This window comes from Zootoca vivipara, chromosome 6 (assembly GCF_963506605.1).
Source record: "Zootoca vivipara chromosome 6, rZooViv1.1, whole genome shotgun sequence".
In the NCBI taxonomy this organism is placed as follows: domain Eukaryota; kingdom Metazoa; phylum Chordata; class Lepidosauria; order Squamata; family Lacertidae; genus Zootoca; species Zootoca vivipara.
This window is the reverse complement of record NC_083281.1, coordinates 87,134,125-87,159,935: the sequence shown is the minus strand read 5'-3', so window position 1 is coordinate 87,159,935 and position 25,811 is coordinate 87,134,125. Positions and strand designations below refer to the sequence as shown.

Sequence of the window (25,811 nt, the reverse complement as noted above, 5' to 3'; positions counted from 1 at the left end):
CCTCTGGAGATGGGGAAGAAATTTGGTTCTGTTCACCTGTCTAACCACCTGGGTCCTGAAATGCAGCTGTCTTCGGGAATCTGCACTTCCCTGAATTTTGCAACACAGTTTTTCCCCGACCGAAAGAGTGCAGGTGTCAAGGGGAAGTATGCACCTAGGAATGCACATCTCTGTGAAAATAACAGGCCTAAATGCATTATGTTGGGGGAGATTGCAAGAATATCTAGTTTAGGAGAACTGGGTGCTTTAGAAAAATGCTGATGGATTTTCACGAGCTAGGGAGGCTGCAGATCAGGAGGTATAGGCAGCCGGGGAGACCTCCCAGGTGCCTGCATGTCAATCAGAGTTCAGGGGAAGACATTGTGAGGTCACTCTTCCTGTTATAACACCTCCCCTGGGGCATTTTCAGATCAGGAAGTGTGGGCAGCCAGGGAGGCTTCAGATCAGGAAACATGGGCAGCTGAGGAGACCTCCCAGATGCCTGTATGCCAATTAAAGTTTGGCGGGGAAACATAAGTTAACTCCTCCCATTATGATCTAACACCTCCCCTAGGGCATTTTTAGATCAGGAAGTGCGGGCAGCCAGGGAGGCTACAGATCAGGAAATGTGCAGCTGGGGAGACCTCCTAATGACTGGTGTTTTAATGTATTTTTAGTATTTTGTTGGAAGCCCGCCCAGAGTGGCTGGGGAAACCCAGCCAGATGGGCGGGGTATAAATAATAAATTGTTGTTGTTGTAGTTGTTATTACCTTGTATCAGGACAATTAATTCCTCCTATGGTGGGGGGGGGGCAGGTCAATTTCAGCATAGCAAGATCTAAAATGCTGCTGTACCATTGCCTCTCTCTTACGTGTCCAATTCTTCTGCCCCTTGTATGACACTGTTTTAGACTCACAGGTGTTGCTGCACATGACCAACTTAAGTCTGTTACCCGCAGTGGGTCTACTCTGAGTAGGACTCAGAGGGAAGCAGCCCCACACATTTGCTCTCGACTATATTGTCTCTGGCAGGACACCGGTGGCACTGTGGTCTAAACCACAGAACCCAGGGCTTGCCGATCAGGAGGTCGGCGGTTAAAATCCTCGCGACGGGGTGAGCTCCCATTGCTCAGTCCCAGCTCCTGCCAACCTAGCAGTTCGAAAGCACGTCAAGTGCAAGTAGATAAATAGGTACCGCTCCGGTGGGAAAGTAAATGGCGTTTGCATGCGCTGCTCTGGTTCGCCCGAAGCGGCTTAGTCATGCTGGCTACATGACCTGGAAGCTGTACACCTGCTCCCTCGGCCAGTAAAGCGAGATGAGCGCCGCAACCCCAGAGTCATTCGCGACTGGACTAAACAGTCAGGGGTCCCTTTACCTTTACTATATTGTCTCACTCAACAAAAGACCTGGAGTGACACGGTATGTGGATGTTGGATCTATTTTATTTAATTAAGAGAGATGAATAACACAACGATAAAGATGGAAATGCATATAACGTGTGTGTGTGTGTGTGTGTGTGTGTGTGTGTGAGAGAGAGAGAGAGAGAGAGAGAGAGAGAGAGAGAGAGAGAGAGAGAGAGAGAGAGAAACCATGAAGAGTGTTGTAGTCAGCAGAACAAGGAGAGAGGCTGGGTTTGCACATAGGCAAGTGTTCGAATCTCATTCTAAACATTCCGTGATTAAGATGTGTAAAAATTCAAGGAAAAGGTTGGGCAAGATGTCAGACTCTTCATTCAATAATCTGACTCACCCCCATTGTTGGGTCAGATTCAGATTACGTTAAATTCCCGCGGAAAGGGTTGTTGCTCGGTGGTAGAGTATCTGCTTTTGTAGGCAGAAGTTCCCAGGTTCAATCCCCAACATTGAAGAAGTAAGTGTGGGAATGTCCTCTGCCTGAACTCCTGCAGAGCTCCTGCCGGTCAGTGTTGGCAATCCTAGGTTGGATGGACCAGTGGTCTGTCTTGGAATAAGACTACCTTCTGTGCACCTCCTCATTGATTCAGCCCCTTTATCCATAACCATGAGGACTAGAATATTTAGGAAAACCAGAACCCAGTGACAAGAGTGTCTGCTTTGCATTCAGAATGTCCCCGGTTCGACCCCTGTCATCTCCAGGTACGGCTGAAAGCCTATTGAAGTGCTGCCAGTCAGCGTTGACAATACTGAGCTAGATCTGGCTCGCTAAAAATGGTCTGGAGCCGGCCCACCTGATTCTTCCCTCTCGCCCTGTTCTCTCCAGTAAAGTTTCATTCGCTCCCTTCTATCTTCCATTCATTAAAGTGCTGCTAGGAAGTCAAACAGGGATAGCCAAAGTGGTGCCCATCCAGACACTGTTGGACTCCAGCTCCCAGCAGTCCCAGCCAGCATGACCACTGTTCAAGAATGATGGGAGTTGGAGTCCAGCGACACCCGGAGGGACACAAGCTCGCCAGCCCTGCATTAAAAGAAGGCAGAGTCGTGATGGAGGTAGCCAGGGGCAGTGAAGGCAAGTGAGGGCAGAACACAAACATGCAAGAAATGTCTCACTTCTGCTGCTAAAAAAGCACCAAAGGGGAGAGTCTCTTTTGTCAAAATGTTTTTTTTTGGGGGGGGGTTTCCAGTCTGGCTCCTCCGAGATCGATCCCCAGTGGTAGAACTGGACCCACGGCGGGGTTGGACTAGATGACCCTTGGGGGTCCCTTCCGACTCTACAATTCTATATGTAGTCTTCACAGAGAAATGTCCTGATGGAAAGCCAGAAACCGAGAAGCCGCCTTTGATCTTTTTGCTTCGAGTGTCCGCCGGACCTTCAAGAGGAAAGGCCCCAGAGACCCCCTCTCTCATTTTGCCCCTCCCTCTTCCCTCATCCCCCAATATATTAGAGCGGTGTGCAATTTCATCAATGACGCCCTCCCAACCACCCCCTCCCACAATTCCCTCGCCGGTTGCCAGCTTGTCCCAATGTCCCATCGGCCGCCCCCGGTGAAAGGTCCGCCTTCAGCTTGGCCTGTGCTTCCCCACGACAACGTTGCCAAGAGCAAAGCATGATGGGTATTTGAGAGGCGGGTGAAAGACGTCAAGGCCTGGGCTGAAGGGGCAGTTCACCCCCGGAAGGTCGGAGGTCAGTCCTTGGGCTCGTCTTCATGGTGGTGGTGGTTGGAGGCCTCTTCCCCTTGGTGGTGGTGGCCGTAGGGGTGGGGGTGAGGACCCTCGGCCGGCAGGTTCTCGTCGCCGTTGACGTAGACGTTGAGGAGCGCCCCCTCTTGGCTCTGCTCCTTCCCACATGCCTGGCAGCTGCAATGAAGGATCTTCTCCACTAATTTGTCCACCCTGGGGATGTCTTCATTGCTGGGGCAGTCCAATGTCACCTGGGGGAAGGAGAAGACGTCGGAACACACAGGAAGAGCTTGGCTGCTGGATCAGGCCAATGGCCCATCTAGTCCACCCTTCTGTTCTCACACCAGTCAATCTGTAGGAACCCCTCAAGCAGGACCTGAGCTCAAGACCCCTCTCCTCTCCTGCGGTTCCCAACAGATGGTAATCATAAGTAGGTAGTTCTCAGGGTCACGAAGAGTCGGACACGACTAAACGACTAAACAACAACAACAACAAAAGTTCTCAGGGTTGCGGCCATCAGTGGCCGCCGCCTCCCGAAATTTGGCTCACCATCTTTTTTCAGGGAGCCACCACAATCACCTAACATATAACACCGGTCCTGAAAGACCTACATTGGCTCCCAGTACGTTTGCGAGCACAGTGTTGGTGCTGACCTTGAAAAACCCTAAATTAGGCACCCCCAAACTTCGGCCCTCCAGATGTTTTGGACTACAATTCCCATCTTCCCCAACCACTAGTCCTGTTAGCTAGGGATCATGGGAGTTGTGGGCCAAAACATCCTGAGGGCCGCAGTTTGGGGATGCCTGCCCTAAATGGCCTTGGCCCAGAATATCTGAAGGAGTATCTCCACCCCCATCACTCAGCCCAGACTCTGAGGTCCAGCTCCAAGGGCCTTCTGGCAGTTCCCTCCCTGCGAGAAGTGAGGTTATGGGGAACCAGACAGAGAGCGTTCTTGGTGGTGGCGCTCGCCCTGTGGAACGCGCTCCCGTCAGATGTCAAGAAAATAAACCACTACCGTGTTTCTCCGAAAATAAGACACTGTCTTATATTTATTTTTCCTCAGAAAACAACAACACCACTATGGCTTATTTTCAGGGGATGTCTTATTTTTCCCCCTCCTTCTCCTGCCACGGCCGGCATTGCTGCTGCGCCTATCACTATGTTTTATTTTCAGGGTGTGGCTTATATTCCTTGAATGCTTAAAAATCCTGCTATGGCTTATTTTATGACTACGTCTTAAAATAGGGGGAACAGGGTACCTGGCTTTTAAAAGACATCTGAAGGCATCCCTGTTTAGGGAAGCTTTTAATGTCTGGTGTTTTACTGTATTTTTAATATTTTGTTGGAAGCCGCCCAGAGTGGCTGGGGAAACCCAGCCAGATGGGCGGGGCATAATTATAATCCTCATCCTCGTCATAGAACATCATGAGCCCTGCTGTTGGGTCAGGTCAAAGTTTCATCTAGTCCAGCTCCCTGTTCTCACAGGGATCAACAAGATGCCGCTTATGGGGAAACCTGCAAACAGGATCTGACCATGAAAGCACGCTCGCCTTCCTGCTTTTTTTTGTAGCAACTGGTATTCAGAAGCATTGCTGCCTCCAGCCATGGGAGCAGAGCACAGTCATCACAGTTAGTGGCGAGGGATAGCCTTATCTCCTTTGAATTTCTCTAATCCTCTTTCTAAAGCCATTGCAGGTGGTACCCATCGCCACATCTTGTGTGGACCTAGGGGCGAGGTCTAAGAAGAAACTTAGATCAGGCCAGTGGCCTACTTAGTCCCGCATCCTGTACTGACATCGGCCAACCAGAGCCAACAGCAACGCTCTTCCCACTTGTGATTCCCACTCTAGCCCCCTGCTTGCTGCCCCACAGTGAATTCCCCCCCCTCCACACGAATACTCCCATTTATTTATTTATTTTAGAGAGGGGATGCTAACAGCCCTTCCCTGGACGATCACCGCACAATTTCCCACCCCGAGCGGCGTGACTTACCACTTCCCACATGGAGAGGGCTGGCATGCAAGAGTCGCAGTGCACAAGGGACTCGGTGGACTGTGGGAAGGTGTTGGGAACGCTGTAGCTGAAACACTGCCCCAAGCAGGCTCTGCGGACGAGAGGTGAAGATTAGGAAGATGCTAAAAGCCTGTGAGATGAGGGTCGGGTTCAGAATCGGGGCGGGTGGTGTTCAGGAGTGCCAAACTTCCCGAGTGGACTGAGACCGTCCCTTGCCTTCACTGCCCCTAGCTACCTCCATCCCAGCTCTGGCATCTTTTAATGCAAGGGTCTGGGAAGCTGCAGCTCTCGAACGGTTTCTCAACTACAGCTCTGGCCACTGGCAATAGGCTGGCTGCGTCCATTGCGGACTGAAGTCTGAAAACAGTTAGAACTAGGTCAGGGATGTCCAACAGGTCGATCACGATCTACTGGTAGATCCCCGCAATGTTTTGGTAGATCACGGTTGATCTCTGGCTCCCTTTCCTCTGCATCTGTAAATCTGGCTCCTGCCCCGCCCCCTCAGCCCACCCTCCATTGTTGTTTGAACTCAGGAAGGGAAGATGGGGCTTCCTCTGTGTGGCTGTTTTCATTCATAGTGATGTTTTTGTGAGTGACTTAACCCCTACTTCCCTTGCCTTCCTCCCTCCCCAAACGGAACTCCCTTCCCCCCCAAAAGCCTGCACCTTAACCCCCCCCAATGGTGCTTCCCTCATCCCCCCAAAAGCTGAAGAACTTTGAGCTGAACCCCCCCCCCAAAACGGGCTTTCCTCCTCCCCAAAAAAGCTCAACAAGTTTGAGCTGAACCCCTTAAAAATGGGGGTAGATCATTGCCAGATGTTAATTCTGAAAGTAGATCACAGTCTCTTGGTAGTTGGCCACCCCTGAACTAGGTCATCAATTTCCTTCACTGCCCCTAGCTACCTTTCATACAGGGAAGGGGACCGTTGGCCATACTGGGCCCAAGCATGGCCAACAGGTGGTGCTAGAGAGCAAAATGGAGTGCTACAACATCTGGAGAACGCCAGGCTCCCGTTCCCCAAACTTAGACCATCCCTTGCCTTCACTGTCCCTAGCTACCTCCATCACATCTCTGACTTCAGTTGTTTCCGGACTCCAACTCCCATCTACCCTCACCATTAGGCCTGCTGGTTTCGACTGATGGAGGCTGAAGCCCAACAAAAGCTCGAGGGCCATAGATTCCACATCCCTATTTTTTAAAAGGTCATTGCTATCTTGGGTTCTCAACATTTTTTACTTATTTATTATTCTTTTGTTTTGAGTGTTTGTTTTATGTCATAAAACTTATATACTGCTTGATTGTAAAAACAACACCCACCTCAAAGTGATTTGCAAAAAGAATAAAACAAAATTATCGGTAAAAACAGTTAAAAACAGCAACTTAAAACATTTTTTAAAAATTAAATAACCTAAAAAACAGATTAGAATACATGTGGGTATAATGACTAGGTCCCCTGGCCCCAATCCTTCTGATATGATTCTTTATCTCCTTGCAGGCACAGATAAATATGTGACCTGGCGTGTAGCACTTTTTGCAACTGCCGCCAGGAAAATTAGGAAAAATTATATTGCTGAGGTAGCTATTAACTGTAAAGGAGATGAATTAATCTGACTCCATCCATACCAAGAGGCAGCTCTCTCACCAAAGTTGTACAGAATTATCAATTGTATTGTTTCATATTTCTTTTAATACATCAGTGGCCATGTGATTTTAGTTTATAAATTTTATTATTTAATGTTTCAATTGGTATATTAAAGTGTTTCCATAACTTTGTGCTGATTAGGTCATGTTTTGATAATGTAAATGTTCTAAGTTTTGTACCAAATTTGTATATATTTTACTGAATTAGATTGTATACATTGCAGCAGCCTTTGGCTATAAGCAATAAACTTGATACCATACATAACTGGGTAGGCTTGCCTAAACAAAAATGTGTTGTTTTTTTTAAAGCAGGCACTGAAAGTATAGTAAATGAAAGGGGGATTAGTAAAGGTGCCTGTCTGATATCAATAGGCAGGGAGTTCCAAAGGGCGGGTGCTGCCACGATAAAATTTTGAGTTCTTACAAATGTGGAACTCCTTAACAATGCTATGTAGCCCACGTTTCGTCGCGGCAGAAAATTACAAACCGGTTTTCAGCCACGATGCTTTTACTTGTGATACGTTAGCAGGAAGAGGCAGAAATTAATTTCCGGAGCATTGCTGGCCGGAGCTGGTGGAAGTTGGGAGTGCAACACAGCTTGGGGAAGATGGCGCCGGGCGATCTGGAGATGTTGGATCCATTGGCCCAGTACTGTACCTATTCTGGATGGATTTGGACTCGCACCCGCTGTGCCCAACGATCTGGGTGATGTTCTTCGCCTCACACCAGGCGCTCTTGTCCGGAAAGAGGGCCAGCTTGCTAATGGGCGGAGGCGCCGCCAGGATCAAGGCCGGGAGGAGGGTGGCCACCAGGAGTTTCAACATCATGGCCTTTTTCCGACGAAATCCTAGAACTGGGGGGAAGGGGTTCGAGAAGGATAAGAAGCGTCAGAACACCAGAAGAATCTGCATTGTATATTATAGCACATAATTGTAGAGTCGCAGAGTTGCAAGGGACCCCCAAGGGTCATCCAATCCAACCCCTTGCGATGCGGGAACCACAGCTAAAGAATGCCTGGTAAATGGCCTTCCAACCTCTGCTTAAAAACCTCCAGGGAAGGAGGCCTTTTGTGCTAAATCAATGATAAGGTTAAACAGGAGGTTCTTAATCTTACCTGTGGAATAGACAACGCTGTAAAGAAATGCATTCCGGGTTCCTGAAACACTGTGTATTGGAAGCATATACGAAGAATAGATGAGAAATATTTCATTTGGTCATTTTGGTCGGGCAGGTTAGACCATCAGAGCAGGGCACTCCCTTCTAAACTACAGTTCCCTTCTGTTTCACCAACTCGCCACCTAAAACAGCCTCGTAATTAAGGACTTGGTCGGGAGTCGCCATGGGCGAGTGGGAATTGCTTGCTGGCGAGTGGATTAGGAACGTAAGAATAGAAGAGTCCTGCTGATCTAGTCCAGCATCCTGTTCTCACAGGGCCCGACCAGATGCCTCTTCTGGGAAACCCGAAAGCAGGATTCGAACACAGGAGCAATTCTTCCCTGGTATTCGGAACTTCCCTGGTATTCGGAAGCACCTGTTCTGCAGGGACAGGGCTGTAGCTCAGGGGCAGAGCATCTGCTTTGCATGCAGAAGGCCCCAGCTGTAATCTCTGGCATCTGCATAGACCCCCCCCCTTACCCCAAACCCCTGGAGAAACACCCACCAGTTTGTGTATATGGGGCAGTTTTCCATGTTTCTAACGGAAAGCTGATATTTCAGAGTGTGGCCAGTAGGTGGAGCTCCAAGGCAAGACAAACTAGGAAGTTCTGGTGTAAAATGTATTTGGGGGTAGGGGATTGCCAACATAGGAGCCAACTCCTAAGGGTCGAGATCCCTCCACACACCCCTAAAATATTTGAGGGAGCCCCCCCAAAAAAAGTTAATGAGCATTGCCATTCAAATAGTGAGCATCTGCTGCATCATGTGACCTATTATGCATGGTGGGGTTTACCTGCCCCCCCCCAAATATTTTATTCACCTTAGCATCCCTGGTTGCCAACTGACCAAAGAAAAATCTTCCTGGGATGCTCTTCTGCCTTTAGTACCAGCAGAATGTGAAGAAATTGGCTCTTCACCAGCATGAAGGGAAGCAATATCACTATCTCAAAAATATAAAATGAATTTAAAATAAATTATGTGGGGCTGATAATTTTTCAGGTGGCTTGAGACCGTGGTAATACTTCTCTTCATGCTGCCAAATACAGTGGTACCTTGGCTTGCATACGTTTTGGATTACAAACACGTCAAACCCAGAAGTGCGTGTCCCGGTTTGCAACCTTTTTTTTTTGGATTACAAACAAAAAATTTTGGAGGCCCCATTGGCAAAAGCATGCCTGTTTTGGTTTACAAACGGACACCAAGGTACCACTGTAGTCCATTTTTATTTTTATTCCATCCTTTCTCCCAGGAATGAGGTATTATTATTATTATTATTATTATTATTATTATTATTATTATTATTATTATTTTCCACACCGCTTTGTATTTTTTAGGAAAAAAATTCAAAGCTGTTTAGAACACATTAAAACAGGCATAGGCAAACTCGGCCCTCCAGATGTTTTGGGACTACAACTCCCATCATCCCAGTGGTCAGGGATGATGGGAATTGCAGTCCCCAAACAGCTGGAGGGCTGAGTTTGGGGGGTGCCTGCTTTAAAGCAATAGATCAATTAACCAGAGCTGTAGCTGATTAATTAGTGAGCTACTTTGGTTCTGGTGTGTTTTGGTCAACAGAAGGAAAGAGAAAGTATCGGACAAGCTCTGTTCCTGGAGTTAAGAAGACGCCATCCTCAACGCATGATTTGCAAGCTTTGAAATCCCTGAACTAGACCTTCACTTGCCTTCACTGCCTCCATTACTACTATGTGATCAAAAGCATTTTGATCTGACTGGAGCGTTGGGAAGGAACTGTAACTTTCTAATATACAGAATGCGTGCCGTTGGTTCTCAGGAGTACTATGAAATCCATAACTACAGTGGAACCTCGGTTTACGAATTTTCAGTTTATGAACGCCGCAGACCCACCTGGAACGGATTAATTCACTTTCCATTACTTTCAATGGGAAAGTTCGCTTCAGTTTATGAACGCTTCAGTTTATGAACAGACTTCTAGAACCAATTACACCCATGCTTCGGGTTAAGTACGCTTCAGGTTGAGTACTCCGCGGACCCGTCTGAAAACGGATTAATCCACTTTCCATTACTTTCAATTGCTTCAATTTATGAACGCTTCAGTTTAAGTACTCCGTGGACCATCTGGAACAGATTAATCCACTTTCCATTACTTTCAATGGGAAAGTTCGCTTCAGTTTATGAACGCTTCAGTTCATGAACAGACTTCCGGAACCAATTGTGTTCATAAACCGAGGTACCACTGTATTGAGAAAGAAATTGAAAATGGAACTGCCATTTGATTCAAAATCATAATGCCATTATACAAAATCTGTGATACATCCACATTTGCTGCAGTTCCTGCATTGCATGGGGTCAGACTAGATAGGTTTTGGGGTCCCCTTCCAACTCTACAGTTCTGAGATTCTAGGAATACCGTGTACAGTTCCTGTTGGCTCACTTCAAAATGGATATTGTAGAGTTGGAAAAGGTTCCGAAAAAAGGGCGGCCCAAAATTAAATGGGGGTGGGTGGGTGGGTGGGTGGGTGTGGAGCAACTCCCTTATGAGGAAAGGTTGCGGCAGCTGGAGTGCTTTGGTTCAGAGAAAAGGTGAGAGGTGAAATGATAGAAATTTGTAAAATTATGCACAGCATGGAGATAACGGATAGAGAAAGGGTTTTTCCTCCCTCTCTCATAACATCAGAACTTGTGTACACTCAGTGAACTGGGATGTTGGAGGATTTAGGACAGATTTTCTAAAAGCACCTATGGAACTCACTGCCACAGGAAGTGGGAAATGTCCACCAACCGAGATGATTAGACAAATTGTCGGCCTGATCCAGTGAGTTCTTCTTGTGGTCTTATAATATTAGAAGATATAGTATGCTTGGTAAACTCTCTGGGCTCTTCTTGATTTTGCATGTTAACATCTCACACCATTTTAAATGTTGCTCAGCTACAAGACGTATTTTTTAAAAGGACCCATTCATTATTTTTTCTTGGCTTCGCAAGCTCGTGCCCTTTAAAAAAACAAACCAGCCACTGCAACTCTTTGTGCCGAGATGTCAAGCTGGGGTTCCCTGCACAGACTTGCCCCAAGAGGATTTCGTACTCCTCGTTGGCACAGGCAGAAAACCGGTCTCGGGTACACAGGCAAGATGCAACTGGGTACCCAAACAGACATGTATCGACACGGACTCTTGCCCAACCGCCCTTGTACGGCAGCCAAGACGCAAAGCCATGAGCAGCCCTCAATCACCACCCTCCCAATCTTTCCCTGAGCCTTGTTTATAAAGATCTCCCCTCCGTCGTGCGAGCTCAGACCCGCACGGACAGATGAAGTAAGCAGGCCTGGAGATTTCAGGGGAAAGAGGACGGCATCAAAAGCAACAACTGCTACACTCAGGATGATTTGGTGGAAATGTCACCATACAAGCATCGGAAATGGTGTGGGCTGTTGCACTAAGCACATCCCCTCCAACCCTTTTCTGATGAAAATGTTGTTGTTGTTTAATCATGTCCGACTCTTCGTGACCCCATGGACCAGCGTACGCCAGGCACTCCTGTCTTCCACTGCCTCCCGCAGTTTGGTCAAACTCATGTCGGTAGCTTCGAGAACACTGTCCAACCATCTCGTCCTCTGCCGTCCCCTTCTCCTTGTGACCTCCATCTTTCCCAACATCCAGGGAGTCTTCTCTTCTGGCGCCCCAGCTTCAGGATCTGTCCTTTTCCAGTGAGCATTCAGGGCTGATTTCCTTCAGAATGGATAGGTTTGATCTTCTTGCAGTCCATGGGACTTCAAGAGTCTCCTCCAGCACCATAATTCAAAAGCATCAATTCTTTGGCGATCAGCCTTCTTTACGGTCCAGCTCTCACTTCTGTACATCACTACTGGGAAAATAGCGACATCCTATTCTATTGTTTTATTTATACCGTGCCCATCTGATTGGGTTGCCCCAGCCACTCTGGGCAGCTTCCAACATATATAAAAACCATAATAAAGCATTAACTATTTTTAAAAAACTTGCCTATGCAGGTGTCTTCTAAAGGTTGTCTAGTTACTTATCTCCTCAGCTTGAGGGTTGCATAACTCCACATCCTCCAACATTTCTCTGATGAAAATAGGGATGTCCTAAGGAAAAGCGGGACGTTCTGGGATCCAATCAAATCTGGGACTGTCCCTGGATTCAGGATCAGTGTTAGAAACTGAGATAGGAAAGCTAGGAGCTAAATGGCACCTTTAACCTAGGTTATGGGAGCAACAGCGGGATGTCTAGGCGAGCTTTTTTTTTAATAACAAGAATACAAAGCTGAGAATGAGCTGTGGCTGAAATCTTATATTCATTTTTCACATGGTCTACTTCTCATCTGAAGACTGCAAAAAACGAAAGCCATACTTCCCTTGCTCACCCCCTAATATTCTTAAGAGGATCTCTTCTCCAGTCTTCAGAGAGTAGCTGGAAGGGGGAAGGGGCTAGGAAAAGGTCCTCCTTTCCTTCCACTCTGCAGTTTCAATCTGAAATCTTAGGCGCAGCACTGCGCCCAGAGCTCAGAAACTGCTCGTGCTAATGAAATTCCCGGTTGCAAAATGTGCCTAGAACAATGGGAGTTTCGAATGCTATTTGGGATGCACCTGTCTTGGGACAGGTAAAATACAATGACTTCTTCAGGCAGCGCATAGTCAGACTGTGGAACTCGCTGCAACAGGAAACAGTGATGGCCACTAACTTGGATGGCTTTAAAAGAGGATTAGGCAAATTCATGGAGGAGAGGACTATATCAGTGGCTACTGGCTCTGCTCTGTCTCAATGGACAGAGGCGGTGATGCTTCTGAGTGCCAGTTTCTGGAAGCCATGGGAGGGGAGACTGCTTTTGTATTCAGATCCTGCCCGAGAGCTTCTCAGAAGCATCTGGTTGGCCACCGTGAGAACAGGATTCTGGGCTAGATGGGCCTCTGGCCTGATCCTGCTGAAGACTCTGCCTATGCTCTTGAGCAGGCATCCCCAAACTTTGTCCCTCCAGATGTTTTGGACTACAATCCCCATCATCCCTGACCACTGGTCCTGTTAGCTAGGGATCATGGGAGTTGTAGGCCAAAACATCTGGAGGGCCGCAGTTTGGGGATGCCTGCTCTTGAGCATCTGCAGAAGGCCTTGTTTCCTAACCCCGACTGGACGCCAGTCCAGAACAGCGAGCTGCAAAGGGCCCCTGGCTCAGCGCCAGAGCACCTGCTTTGCATGCAGAAGGACCCGGGTTCAAATCCTCAGCATTGCTAGGGAGGGCTGGGAAAGAAACCCCGCGAAGCCAGCGCATCTATAGACAATAATACTTAGGCTCCAATTTGGTGTGAAGGTTTCCTGTGCTCCTATCCCAAACTATTCTCGTCCTGGGGGTGTTTAATCCCGCAGGGAGAGTGCATTTTAAACACCATTACGCCACTTTAACCGTCAACGAGAGTCCTGGGAACGGCAATTTCTTAACAGCGCTGATCTCACCGAGGTACAATCCCAACACCCAAACTACAGTTTCCACGACTGTTAAAAGTGGTACAATAAATGCATTGTCCTTTGCCTCAGGATGTTTTGCCGCCTAGGGCAAAGGACAAGGTCCCTGTGCCCTCAATTTGACACCCAGAATGGCTTTAGGGGGGGAGCAGCCCTCCATTTGAGGGCCCCTTGGGTCCCTTCCTACCGTACAATTCTATGATTCTATGACCCTAAAGAATGAAAACTTGACAGATGCCGGATCCCGATCATAAATACTCCCCATCACAGGGAGATGTATTGCATTTCCATTTAAAGGACAGGTCTTCTTTCTAAACCTTCATCAATATTTACAAATCAGCACGAGCAGATTTTATGCGCAACAGTGCCCTCTTTTGTGCTTCAGGTTAAACATGTGCTGGACAGAACGAGATTGTCTTTAAAAGTGTCTGTGCAAAAGGCAAGATCTGCCTGCTTATTCCTCGGCGAGACCTTTGGCTTCAGGAGAGAGCCAGGCTCGAAGCATCTCTCCAGAACTTCCCACTAACAACCTTTTAAAGAAGGCGCCCTCAAATATTGATCAAATACTTGAGGCTGCAGCTGATAAGCGCCATGGAATTGCACGAAGACCTATAAGGCCTTGGCAGGTAAAACACAATGGTGTTTAACGCACAGCAGTCTTTGACAAGCAACATGCAATGGCATCTGGCAGTATTCAAAGGGGCAACATGCAATGGCATTTGATGCCATGGGCAGGTGACAGAAATAAGCGGTAAATTGCAAGAACTCAGGCCAAAAGAAGATGGGTTTCAAATAAATCTTCACAAGGTTTTATTGATGTGATGCGGAGTTTAAATGGGAATCAATCTCAAGGCAAACATATTTGGTACACTTTGACCTGTGAATCTTTGCTGACAAAGAATAGTCGAAACAGGGCCTTGTCCTGATTTTTACTGGAATTTACCTTTATTTGCCTTCAACATTGGGATTGATTCCCATTTAAACTCCGCATCACATCAATAAAACCTTGTGAAGATTTATTTGAAATCCATCTTCTTTTGGCCTGAGTTATTGCAATTTACCGCTTATTTCTGGACTTTCCCAAGAACTCCAATTTCTACTGCATGGGCAGGTGACACGCAAAGGCATTTAGTAAGTGACTGCACCTGATAGATAAACGGTGGTAAATAAGAGACAGGTAGAGTGTGTGTTATAGCAGATCACTTGCCTTTTGGACCGAACAACCATTCCCACACCTTGGTAAGACTCACACTACAAGAGCGACAGATTGGGCAAAGCTGGGTTTCTAACAGACCTCATCAATTGCAGGAACAGAATCTCAATACGATATTATTCCAGATTAATTAACACAGGGTATGAGCACCACAGAAGCCAAGCATTAACCCCCCCCCCAAATTTTTAAAAAGTTGCATTACACTTCTTTTAATATGTCTACAAACATTTTGCCAAACATCGCAAGTCAGCAAATAAATCTCCATGCCATGCCTCAACTGGGTCCTTACGGGACAGAAATTCTTGACATCAGTCCCAGTTAATGTCACCCTGCACAGCATGAACCCAGCACGAAAACAAACCTTTAAAGAAAATAAAAATGTTTTAAAATAGGTGGCCATCCATGCTCTCTCTCTAGATAGAATGCTCTCTCTAGATAGAACCTAAATTACGGTATGTAGGCAGCTCTTGAGGTCCTGGCTGCCGAGGGAGAATTGAATGTTGCCTCCAACTAAGAATCAGAATCGGAAGAATTTTTATTTTTTAGCCATAGCAATAAAATACAGTGTACTGAAGTTAGAGGTAAAAACTTAACTATGCAAAATATTTTCTGGTGGTTTACTAAGTTTTACTCAGAGTAGACACATTGTGCTATCTGGTTCGCCAGAAGCGGCTTTGTCATGCTGGCCACATGACCTGGAAGCTGTACGCCGGCTCCCTCGGCCAATAACGTGAGATGAGCGCCGCAACCCCAGAGTCGGTCGCGACTGGACCTAATGGTCGGGGGTCCCTTTACCTTTACCTAGACACATTGAAGTTCATAGGCCTCAGTTAGCCAGAGCCGTTCATCATCAACGGGTCTGTTCTACGTAGGATTAGCATTCGATGCAAACACCCAACGAATGTGCTCCTTATCAGAAATATTCCATTTCCACTCTTATGGAGTGAAGCCATGAAACACTTTTTAAAAGATGTGGATGGAGATGAAAAATTAGTCACTATTAACAAAAGCACACAACCCCGCAAGAGACTTTTTGAAGATCAGGGGTCTCTGCGGCATTATAATGACTGCTAACCGCTTGCAAATTCTGGATGGTTTATAAAATGTAGAGGCCTTCTACATTGTCAGTGAACTTTGCAAATAACCCACAACCAATCTTGCGTGTTCTCTTGCTTGAGGTTTTCCCGTTGTTGTTTTTTTCCAGTGCCGCTTAATAAAGAGACCTGTGAAACTCCAAACCTTGCACACTTTCCCATCACCTTAAATTGGCTCAGGAAAAGACACAGTTTTATGGACTGTGCATTGTCAGAGGTTTAGGATAGACTTCATCACCGCTGTGGAAGGGATCTGTCTGTGCCGTTTGCGTAAACAGCAACCCTTATCATCAGTTCTGGCAATGAAAGGTTGTACGTGCAAACGCGAACACACACAAGCGTAGAATCACCAATTTGTAGAACTGGAAGGGACTCCAAGGGTCATCTAGTCCAACCCTCTGCCATGAAGCAATCCTACATTCAGCTATTCTGTCACATTTTTTAAAAAAATCAACCTACCTCGTAATCTTTCAAACATACCAACTTGGGGAAGAGTTTTGCTGAAGCAAGTTAAGCTTTGTTTCCAAATATATATATGGGGTCACGAAGAGTCGGACACGACTAAACGACTAAACAACAACAATAGTAACTACATTTCAGATCAAATTGTTCTCAAGAGCAACATCTCACTGGAACTGCTCCTTCTTTTAATTCTGATGTATCTGTTGCTGCTCTACATTACTTCCCAAAATCCTGTTCTTAATATTCCTGGACTTCTGGGGGACAACCTGTCTGGTTCAGCCCAAATTGTATCCTCTTCTCTAAACACACACACACACACACACACACATGTTCACATTTACTAGGTGGAGAAGAGTCAGCCTCAGAATTTGGGGTGTCCTTGGGCAAGGCGTGTTCATTGGGGGACCCTTTCATCCAGAAAGTCTCTGACCATCTTGGGGGGGGAGGCTGAATTGTTGGGGCATTGGGCATTATATGACTCTAAAAAATCTCTCCTTGTTCCCTCTGACAGTGATCCCAAGAGGGTGAGACGGGTGGGTGGCCAGCGGTTGCATTGGCCCTAGATTTGCACACACGGATTTGATTTGATGGATTGTATCTTTATGCCAAAGGGACGCAGGTGGATTGTATCTTTATGCCAAAGGGACGCAGGTGGTGCTGTGGGTTAAACCACAAAGCCTAGGGCTTGCCGATCAGGAGGTCGGCAGTTCGAATCCCTGTGACGGGGTGAGCTCCCATTGTTTGGTCCCAGCTCCTGCCCACCTAGCAGTTCGAAAGCAAGTAGATAAATAGGTACCACTACAGCGGGAAGGTAAACGGCATTTCCGTGTGCTGCTCTGGTTTGCCAGAAGCGGCTTAGTCATGCTGCCACATGACCTGGAAGCTGTACGCTGGCTCCTTCGGCCAATAACGCGAGATGAGCGCTGCAACCCCAGAGTTGGTCACGACTGGACCTAATGGTCAGGGGTCCCTTTACCTTTACCTTTACGCTGCTTTTCATTCAAATGAATCTCAAAGCGGCTTACAACCAATAAAGAACCATAGCATAATAAAACATACTAGCACGTCGCGAATACAGAATACATCATATAAAATAATCCACAAATTATCAATAAAACGGTTCCCTCACTGCGAGAAGCAAAGCTACAGGGAACCAGGCAGAGGGCCTTCTCGGTAGTGGCGCCCGCCCTGTGGAACGCCCTTCCATCAGAGGTCAGGGAGATGAACAACTATGTGACATTTAGAAAACACCTAAAGGCAGCCCTGTTTAGGGAAGTTTTTAATCTGTGATATTTTAATGTACAGTATTTTGGTAATTGTTGGAAGCCGCCTAGAGTGGCAGGGGAAACCCAGCCAGATGGGCGGGGTATAAATAAAATAATAATAATAATAAACAGTTGCAATCTATAAAAAAACTGAACAAAACAGCAACTAAAAAAATAAGCTAAACCTCACAATTATGGCAAGTCATGTGATTAACAAATCAATGCTGCTTTTAGAATCCATAAAGCAATATTAAAAGCATTAACAAAATAGCAATTAAAATATAAGCTAAGTGCTCAATTCATTCACACAATCTCTTCACCCCCATGACTCATGGATGGGTTGAGACCCAGTCAGGGGCTGAGTGGGGACTTTTTCAGCTTGAGAGCCACGTCTCCTCTTGGCTAAGTTTCTGGGAGCCACATCCTGAAGGTGGGTGGGGCTAGAGGGGAAAGTGGGTGGAGCTATGGGTGTGACTGTTCCCTTTGTTTACTGGGCTATATTTCAACCACACTTAAGAGCACAAGGGTCCTGTATATATCCACACACACACACCAGTCAATAATAATAATAATAATAATAATAATAATAATAATAATAATAATAATTCATGTCTTATACCCCACCCATCTGACTGGGTTGCCCCAGCTACTCTGGGCAACAAAAATACTGCAAAAACATCATCGTCATCATTATCATCATCATCATCATCTCAAACACGAGAAGCTTCCCAAAACAGGGCTGTCTTCAAATGTCTTTTAAAAGTCAGATTGTGGTTTATTTCCTTGACATCCGATGGGAGGGCGTTCCACAGGGATGGCGCCACTACCGAGAAGGCCCTCTGCCTGGTTCCCTGTAGCTTCGCTTCTCGCTGTGAGGGAACCCCCAGAAGGCCCTTGGAGCTGGACCTCAGAGGGGGGTGGAGATGGACCGAGGCCATTTAGGGCTTTCAAGGTCAGCATCAACACTTTGAATTGTGCTCGGAAACGGACTGGGAGACAATGTAGGACTGGTGTTAAATGGTTCCAGTCGCCCGTCTAGCTGCCACATCCCGGATTAGTTGTGGTTTCCGTATCACCTTCAAAGATAGTCCCACGTGGAGCATGTGGCAGTTGTCCAAGCGGGAGATAACCAGGGCATGGACCAGTCTGGCAAGACAATGGTAGGGCCTCTGTCCAGGCAGGCAAGAGGCATTGCCACAGTTCAAGGACACAGCCCAGCCTTTTAGGTGGGGGGGAGTGGGGAACGGGGTTGATAAGGGGTGCGGCCCCAGGAGGGGCATGGCTTGGGGGAAGGCCAGACTGAGAGGGCCAAAGGGCCACGTTGGCCTCTCATCCTGAGATTCCTGCAGTAACCCCAGGATGGCATTGGGGCATTGTGTGGACAAGCCTACAAGCTTTTGCCAGTGCCTGCCTGGTGGGTTGATTTTGAGAGGGCGGAGGACCCTGAGCCCACCTGCACCTCCAGGTAACACAGTCCAACCAAGCCATCTCCAAGGGCTTTATCCCCAGACAAGGCTGGAGAACCAGTGGGGTCCTTCAGGTCCTGAGTCAGCATGGCCAACAGTCAGGGGAGATGATGGGAGTCCAGGAATGCGTGGGGAGCTGCAAGTTTCCCTCCCTCGCATGGCAAGAGGACGGAGCTGCGAAGGGCATGGCTAGGGCCAGTGAGGGCCAGTGATGGTCCAATTAAGGGAATGACCCATCAGTTGGGGGAGTTGTAGTCTAGCACAATATCTAGAATGCCAGGGGTTCCTCACCTCTACACCGAAAGAAGGTAGGGTTGTTAAGGGGGTAGCTAGGGCAGTGAAGGGCAAGCGAAGGTCTAGTTGCGGAATGGAGAATGACTAGCCTGCAAGTATACAGGCCCCCCACCTCTGCCCTAAAAGGAAACTGAAAATCCTTTCTAAGATATAGAAGAAAGGTGCAAATCATGCAGGGAGCCCACAATCTTCCCTGCGAGGAAAAAAGAGAAAGAGTTTGATTTTCGCCTTTAAATTTTTTTTAGCAGGATGGTGACTAAAGGAAAGGATAGATATTGCGGAGATTTTCTAATATCGTGAATAAAGAGAGCTTTTGCCCTCTCTCATAATACAAGAACTCAGAGCCACCGCCCAAGCGAAATCAGCAAGGTTGAGGGCAGATGCCAGGATATCCTTGTTTGCGCTACACCAAAACAACTGATGGAACTCACTGCCACAAGATGCGCAGGTGGCTTACAGACTTAGCTTGCTCTAAAGTGGGACTAGGCACCTTCATGGAGGAGAGAGAAGCCTACCAGCAAGGATTACCCGTGACCATTTAATTGAGCCTCCACACCTGGAGGCAGTCTATCTCCGAATGCCAAATGCTGGAGGCATCAGACAAGCCACTATGGGGGAAAAGTTGAGGATCTAGATCGGGGGAGGGGGTAGTGATCTAGTCACTAGGTGGATCTCTGGCCTGATCCAGCAGGGATTTTTTTCTATGTTCTTAAGAGGAAGGAACTCATATGACTTCACTGCACAGATTTTATAGCAAAGAAAAGCTTTTCTTTCTCAGCTTCACTCCACAGGACAAGCCCATTATCTTACAAAGATGGGGAGTTGCCGGTACCCCGCTCACAGTGGTAATTTGCCAAGGGTATGAACTGAACCCAGTAACGCTAAGGTTTCAGGAAGTTTTTGATAGATAGCACAGTTACAGAATCTGACCTCACAAAATTAAGATCCTCAAAAGCCGGTTGTGTTGACTGGGTGTGTTTAAAAATGGTTAGGCTGTGCTAGGGGGATTTCGTTCAGCAATAAATATATGCAAACCCCGAGAACCGGCCGACGTGTACGCTAAACCACCTTTCACAAAAGCTAGAAAGCCAAAATTAGGCAATGGTCATCTCTGGGGGATGACTGAGTGGAGGGAATGTTTTTGGAAATTCGGGAGTGATGTCTAAACCACCACCACAACATTCTACACAACCTCATCTCTTTTCAATGGGGTTTCCCCCACCGAAACTCCATCATAGTTTTTTGGGGGGGGCATTAAAATTGGTATTAAAATGGAGTAAAACTCTGGATCTTCCCGAGCCATCAGGAATTTGGGGAAGCTTTTAATTCACAACATTTTCGCTCCGATTCAAAGGGTAGGTGTTGATACAACTGAGGACAGATTTAGAAAGATTAAAAAATAGTAATAACCCCGCTGGGATTTTTCAAGGGAAACAGGAACTTCCCCAGCAAAGTCCTCTCGAAGGAATGTGGATGTATTTAGGAAAAATTTGCCCCGGAGGTCAGAGGATGTGAAAAGATGTGAATACAAACTATATATTTATGAGAAAGGTCAGGAGGCAGAAAGAGCCCTTCAAAGCCAACCTAGATTGCTTTTGTCAGTCAAACCCACTAAGAAAAGCAATTTGTGATGCCTTCAGATATGTGTTTTTCTACAGGGGTGCAAGCAAATGTCACTGGGTTTTTTAAACTGGTTTTGAAACATCTCCTGGCAGCAAGACAGCAAATACTTCTAAGGATGCAGATTGAAACATATGCAACCTTTTAAATTTTCTTTGAAAATGGAAATCTTTTGTTTTCTCTTTGTTCAAGCCCCTCTCCCTCCCCTTTACTCCCAATCCCCCCCCCACCAAAATGAATTAATTTCAGATTTCTTGGCTCAGTTATTACCCCCCTTTTAAGGAAAAAAGAGAAGAAGAAAAACTGTGGGGGGGGGAGGGAGAGAAAGGGCACACACAATAGAAATTTCCAAAATGCGATTCTTCACGGATTTGCTTCTTTCTTCGCAGGAGAGAGGAAAAGATGGGAGGTGGAAATATTTTAATGACTCAAAAGCTGAGCCCCCACCCCCCACCCCGTCTTCATCTGTAACTGATTTCTATTTGTGAGCTATTTCTCCTCTTTCAAACCATCAATCACAGCAGGGAAAAGGGGAGGAAAAGTGGGGGGGGGGAGAGAGAAGTATAAAAATCTGGTCTTGATAAATGGAGAAAAAGAGAGACAGGTTTGCTTTCATTTAAGGCTCCCCCTGGAGGGTGGAGGGGAAGGGGGGAAACTTTGCAAGGGTGTCTGATGGCTGGCACCTCTGCCTTTGCTGCTGGGAGGGGGGGACATGAAGGTAGCCTTGCAAATAAGTCCACAGAGATCACTAGCCTGCATGCCTGCCCGCCTTCCACACATGAAATTGACAGGATGTAAAAGAAAGATCTAACACTATTATTTTCCCTTTCACCAAGCTTCTCTCTCTCTCCCTCTCCCTCTCTCTCTAGCTGGTCGCCTAGGACTGAGAGTTACTCGCCCCAGAAGAGTAGGCTGAGTCACGGGCCTGGAAATAATTGTGTGGATTCCCAGAGATAGCTTCCCTCTGCAGCAACCAGAGGGACGGTTTGTGTGTTTGCCACAATTCAACATAGGACAAGGTGTTTGACAAAGTTCGCCAGAATTAGCCGGTTGGAGGAATTATAAACTCACTTAATGAAGGGAGTAGGGTTGCGTGGATCTGTCCATTTCAGTTTGTCATTTTCAAAAAGGCCACTGGATCAGGCCAGTGGCTCATCTCATTCAGGATCCCATTCCCAGGGGTCTTAAGTTCAGCCCTCCACCTTTTTCCATATCAATTTATCTTGGGGGGGGGGCGGATGGGAGAAGTCCTCAAGCAATTGCACCAACAATTTAGTCTGCAACCAGTTTTGTCTAATGTGTGCATTTTTGCAAAGCAATGTTCCCTAATACAATGCATATTTATATGTGGTTTTCGCTAATAGAGGCGTTTTACTGCACACTTTACCCTGGCCTGTGCTTTCTTCTCAAATGCATCACTCAGCTGGAGAACCCCATTGCAAAATTTTGAAAAGCGCCGAGCTAGACACTTGTCATCTGCCGTTCCACAAGGGGTTTAATTCTTGTATCCTGCACCTATTTTTCCTGCCACCCTGTGACTGTACTCTGTGTGTTGTTTATAAAGTCAAATAAATGCATTCAAAGCGCAAACTCCGAAGGACGGACAAGTTTCGCTTTGCACCAGATTTTCTCGGAAAGCGCAAATTCACTAGTTTCACCTTTCAGTGCAAACTGAATCCTCCTGCTTCCTACTATGGAGTAAACAAGGGGACGGTTGGGTGTCAGCTGAAAAGCAGTACAGAATCCACTGGAAAATATAATCTGCGGATGTTTTGAAATAGGTGCATCAGCACAGGTAATCACTGGTGGGTGGGAAAAAGTGGCGGCTACGTTCCACTTTTACTATATGTGTAGAAAGGTCCTGAAATGACCACCACTTACTTCCTTTCGTATCTCTCCCTGTTCTAGCCTGATGGGGCATCTAAGCCACTCACACAACACCATCTGAGATGTATGAATCATGTTCGTAAAGAAGCATCATGCCACAGATGTTCAAAAGCTGTTACTATAGGTTGGAACACGGAGAACTTACATTATTAAAATCAGATGTGCGTTCTGGTGTTTTTTTTTAAATGCCTTTTCATATCGACCTAAGAAGCATAGCACCAACAAAATTCTACTCAGGAGTATACCCATTGAAACTAATGGACCTACATTTGTCAATACCCATAGGCTCTACTACTGAGTGTGACATTCTGGATACAACCCCATATATATATATATATATATATATATATATATATATATATATATATATATATATATATAATCTGTTGCTTTAATATCAATCTTTCCTTTTTTTGTACGGCAAGTTTCACACACTGCATTTAAGGTCAAAAATCTTGTGTCGCCAAACTTTGCCAATGTCAGAATTGGCAAAACGTTCGGGTCACACAAGACACTTCATAAGTAAGCTAAATCTCAGCTACCCACAGGGAGCCAGAAGGGATACAAACCCATAGCAGAGAAGGCATCCAAAAATGTTTACTTACCATTAAATGGACTGGACAGAGAGGTGTTCCATCAAAACTTCATTGGATAATATTCTCGTCTCTTCTTTTTTTAAAATGGGGTGGGGGGCACTCAAAAATTAAAACAGCTCATTATCCAGTAAAGTGTGGGATCCGATTCCTGGCCTTTCTGTAAGCAAATATCCTCCAAAGGTTTATTTCCAGTTCATCCCAAACGTTTAAGGGGAACGCGAAATGTATTTTTGCGGGGAGGTGGACAAGGAGAGAGAATTCCTTGCGACCTGAACTTCAGCAAAACTTTTATCTCCTCCTCAGGAACGGAGGAAAAATAAATTATTTCCAAACCAGGCACCAGGATAAAAAAAAAATCCGGGGGGGGGGAGAAACCCTCTAGTCCATTCAGAATGACTTTTTTCTCTCCCCCTTGGTCAATACTTAAAAGTGTGTGGGGGGGTGGAACTATTGAAAGCTTCAAAAAAAAAAAACCACCCCGGAAAAAAACCCCAAGTAAATCAGAGATCGGAGCAGAAAGAATGCTAGGAAAAGAAAGGAGCGAGGAGGAACTCTTAAGAGCTGCTGCTGCTTTCAAAACAATGTGCAGGCGTAATAATAATTTGGAGGAAGGAAAAAAACACCCAATTATAATAAGCAGAGTTTTGCAGAGTACGGCGCAGCTCCTGTCGAAGATCCAAGCTTCCTAAAAATGCAAGAATTTTTCAACTCTAAGAAGAAGAGGGGGGGAAGAGAGGGGAGATGTGAACTTTCTCGGTGCTTTCTGGCTAGGCTCAAAAAAGGAAAGACAGCAGGCTCTCCTCCTAGTAAATCAACCCCCCTCGTCTCTCTCCTCCCTTTTTCTCTGGGTAAATCAACCAACCCCAGCCTTTGACTGCTCCCTGTTAAAGAAAAAAAAAGAAAGGTGGTGTAGTTGTGGGAAGCAAATCCTCTCTGCCTCTTGTGCCTCTTCAGTGGAGCAGATTATATTGTGAGCTGACAAGAACCAGCTAGCCAGGACGAGGGGGGAATGGGTGGCGATGGCTGGTGGTGATGGGAGATATAGTGCCCTCACCCTGTTTTCTCTTTCTCTCTCTCTCCAGGGCGAGGTGGCTTTCCTGCTGTTGCAGCTCGGCCTGGAGACGGGCCAAGAAACTCCTGCAAAGTGGCTGGGAAGGCAAAGGGGTCTGGACTCCAAGGAAAACAAGAAATGAGGGAGGGAGAAGTGTGTGTGTGTGTGTGTGTCAAATTTCCTAGTCTTTTCCTTTGAGGATGGGTTCTTTGGTCAGGGGGAGGTGAGGCTGGTAGAGCCTCCCTGGGCAGAGGCACTCTACCTGCCCCGCTGAACTACGGAACTCGCCTCCCGGAGGAGGTAGCAACAGCCGCCGACTTGGGGTCAACTTTAAAAGAGGGTTGGGCAGGTTCATGGGCAAAGAGAGGGCTATGGACGGCTGTTAGCCACGATGGCTGTGCTCTGTCCCCAAGGTTGGGGGCAGCACATGCTTCTGAGTAGCAGGTGCTACTGACAGTAAGAGCTGTTCGGCAGTGGGATTTGCTACCAAGGAGTGTGGTGGAGTCTCCTTCTTTGGAGGTCTTTAAGCAGAGGCTTGACAGGCATATGTCAAGAATGCTTTGGTGGTGTTTCCTGCTCGGCAGGGGGTTGGACTGGATGGCCCTTGTGGTCTCTTCCAACTCTACGATTCTATGATTCTATTCTATGATTCTAGGTGCTGGAAACGGCAAGGAGGGAGATTTGCTCTGTGCTTGGATCCAGGATAATGTGGTATTTTAAAGACATTAGTTGTTTGTTTCATTTTTAATTCTGCTGCAATTCAATTTAAAAAAAATGTTTGTCTTTTGTATGTTTTTAGTCTTTTGTATTTTATCTGTCTTGCAAAGCCATCTTGAGTTCCCAGTTTGGGGAAAAGGCAGAATATTGACACTAATACTAATAACCCAGTAGGGCTCTTCTTACATTTCTTATCCCCGAAAAAGAGTAAAGGAAAACCTCCATGGTCAGAGGCAGTCTACTCCAAATGACAGGTGCGCTGGGACAAATAACGAGGGAGGGATATTGCCCTCATTCCCTGGTGGTGAGCCTTCCAGAGGCACTTAGCCAAGCGCTGTCAGAAACAGTGTGCTAGAAAAGGTACGTTCTTAAGTCTCCAGGTGTTCCTGGACTCCCAAGTCCCATCATCCCCAGCTTGCATGGGCAGTGGTCAATGATGACTGGAGTTGGGAGTCCAGTAGCATCTTGACGGCCACAGGTTCCCGCTGCTTTCGTTGAAAAATGGTAAGAGTTGTGCTAGAGCTAGTGAAGGGCACTAAAGGCAAGTGATGGTCTAAATCAAACATGGGGAACTTGCGGCCTTTCTGATGTTGCTAGACTCCAATTTCCATGAGCTCTATCTAGCCCATCATAGCCAATGGTCGAGCAACATCTGGAGAAGCCACAGGATCCCCATCGCTTCATTAAAAGATGGCAGAGTTGTGATGGAGGAAGCGTGCATGGGGCACTAAAGGCAAGTGATGGTCTGCTTTAAGAATGTGAAACTGGAAGCTCTTCTGATGTTGCTGAACTCCCCGTTTCCACA

The 25,811-nt window shown here is 46.6% G+C and overlaps 2 protein-coding genes across 2 annotated transcripts in view; one reads left to right on the top strand and one right to left on the bottom strand.

Moving 5' to 3' along the window:
- The window catches only part of TMCO4 (transmembrane and coiled-coil domains 4), a 75,721-nt gene extending 53,738 nt beyond the window's left edge, over window positions 1–21,983 (top strand). Inside the window, exon 15 of the transcript XR_004692894.2 lies at window positions 21,625–21,983. The gene's annotated coding sequence lies outside the window, so the exon portion shown is untranslated. The remainder of the gene's footprint in view (window positions 1–21,624) is intronic.
- Window positions 1,405–24,296, bottom strand: NBL1 (NBL1, DAN family BMP antagonist). Its single transcript, XM_035121127.2, has 4 exons — window positions 23,248–24,296; window positions 7,388–7,583; window positions 5,068–5,179; window positions 1,405–3,326 (listed from the first exon to the last, which is right to left on the bottom strand). The coding sequence occupies exons 2-4, from the start codon at window positions 7,555–7,557 to the stop codon at window positions 3,081–3,083; spliced, it is 528 nt and encodes a 175-aa protein (XP_034977018.2). The 5' UTR covers window positions 7,558–7,583; window positions 23,248–24,296; the 3' UTR covers window positions 1,405–3,080.
- Between the last annotated feature and the right edge of the window lie 1,515 nt (window positions 24,297–25,811).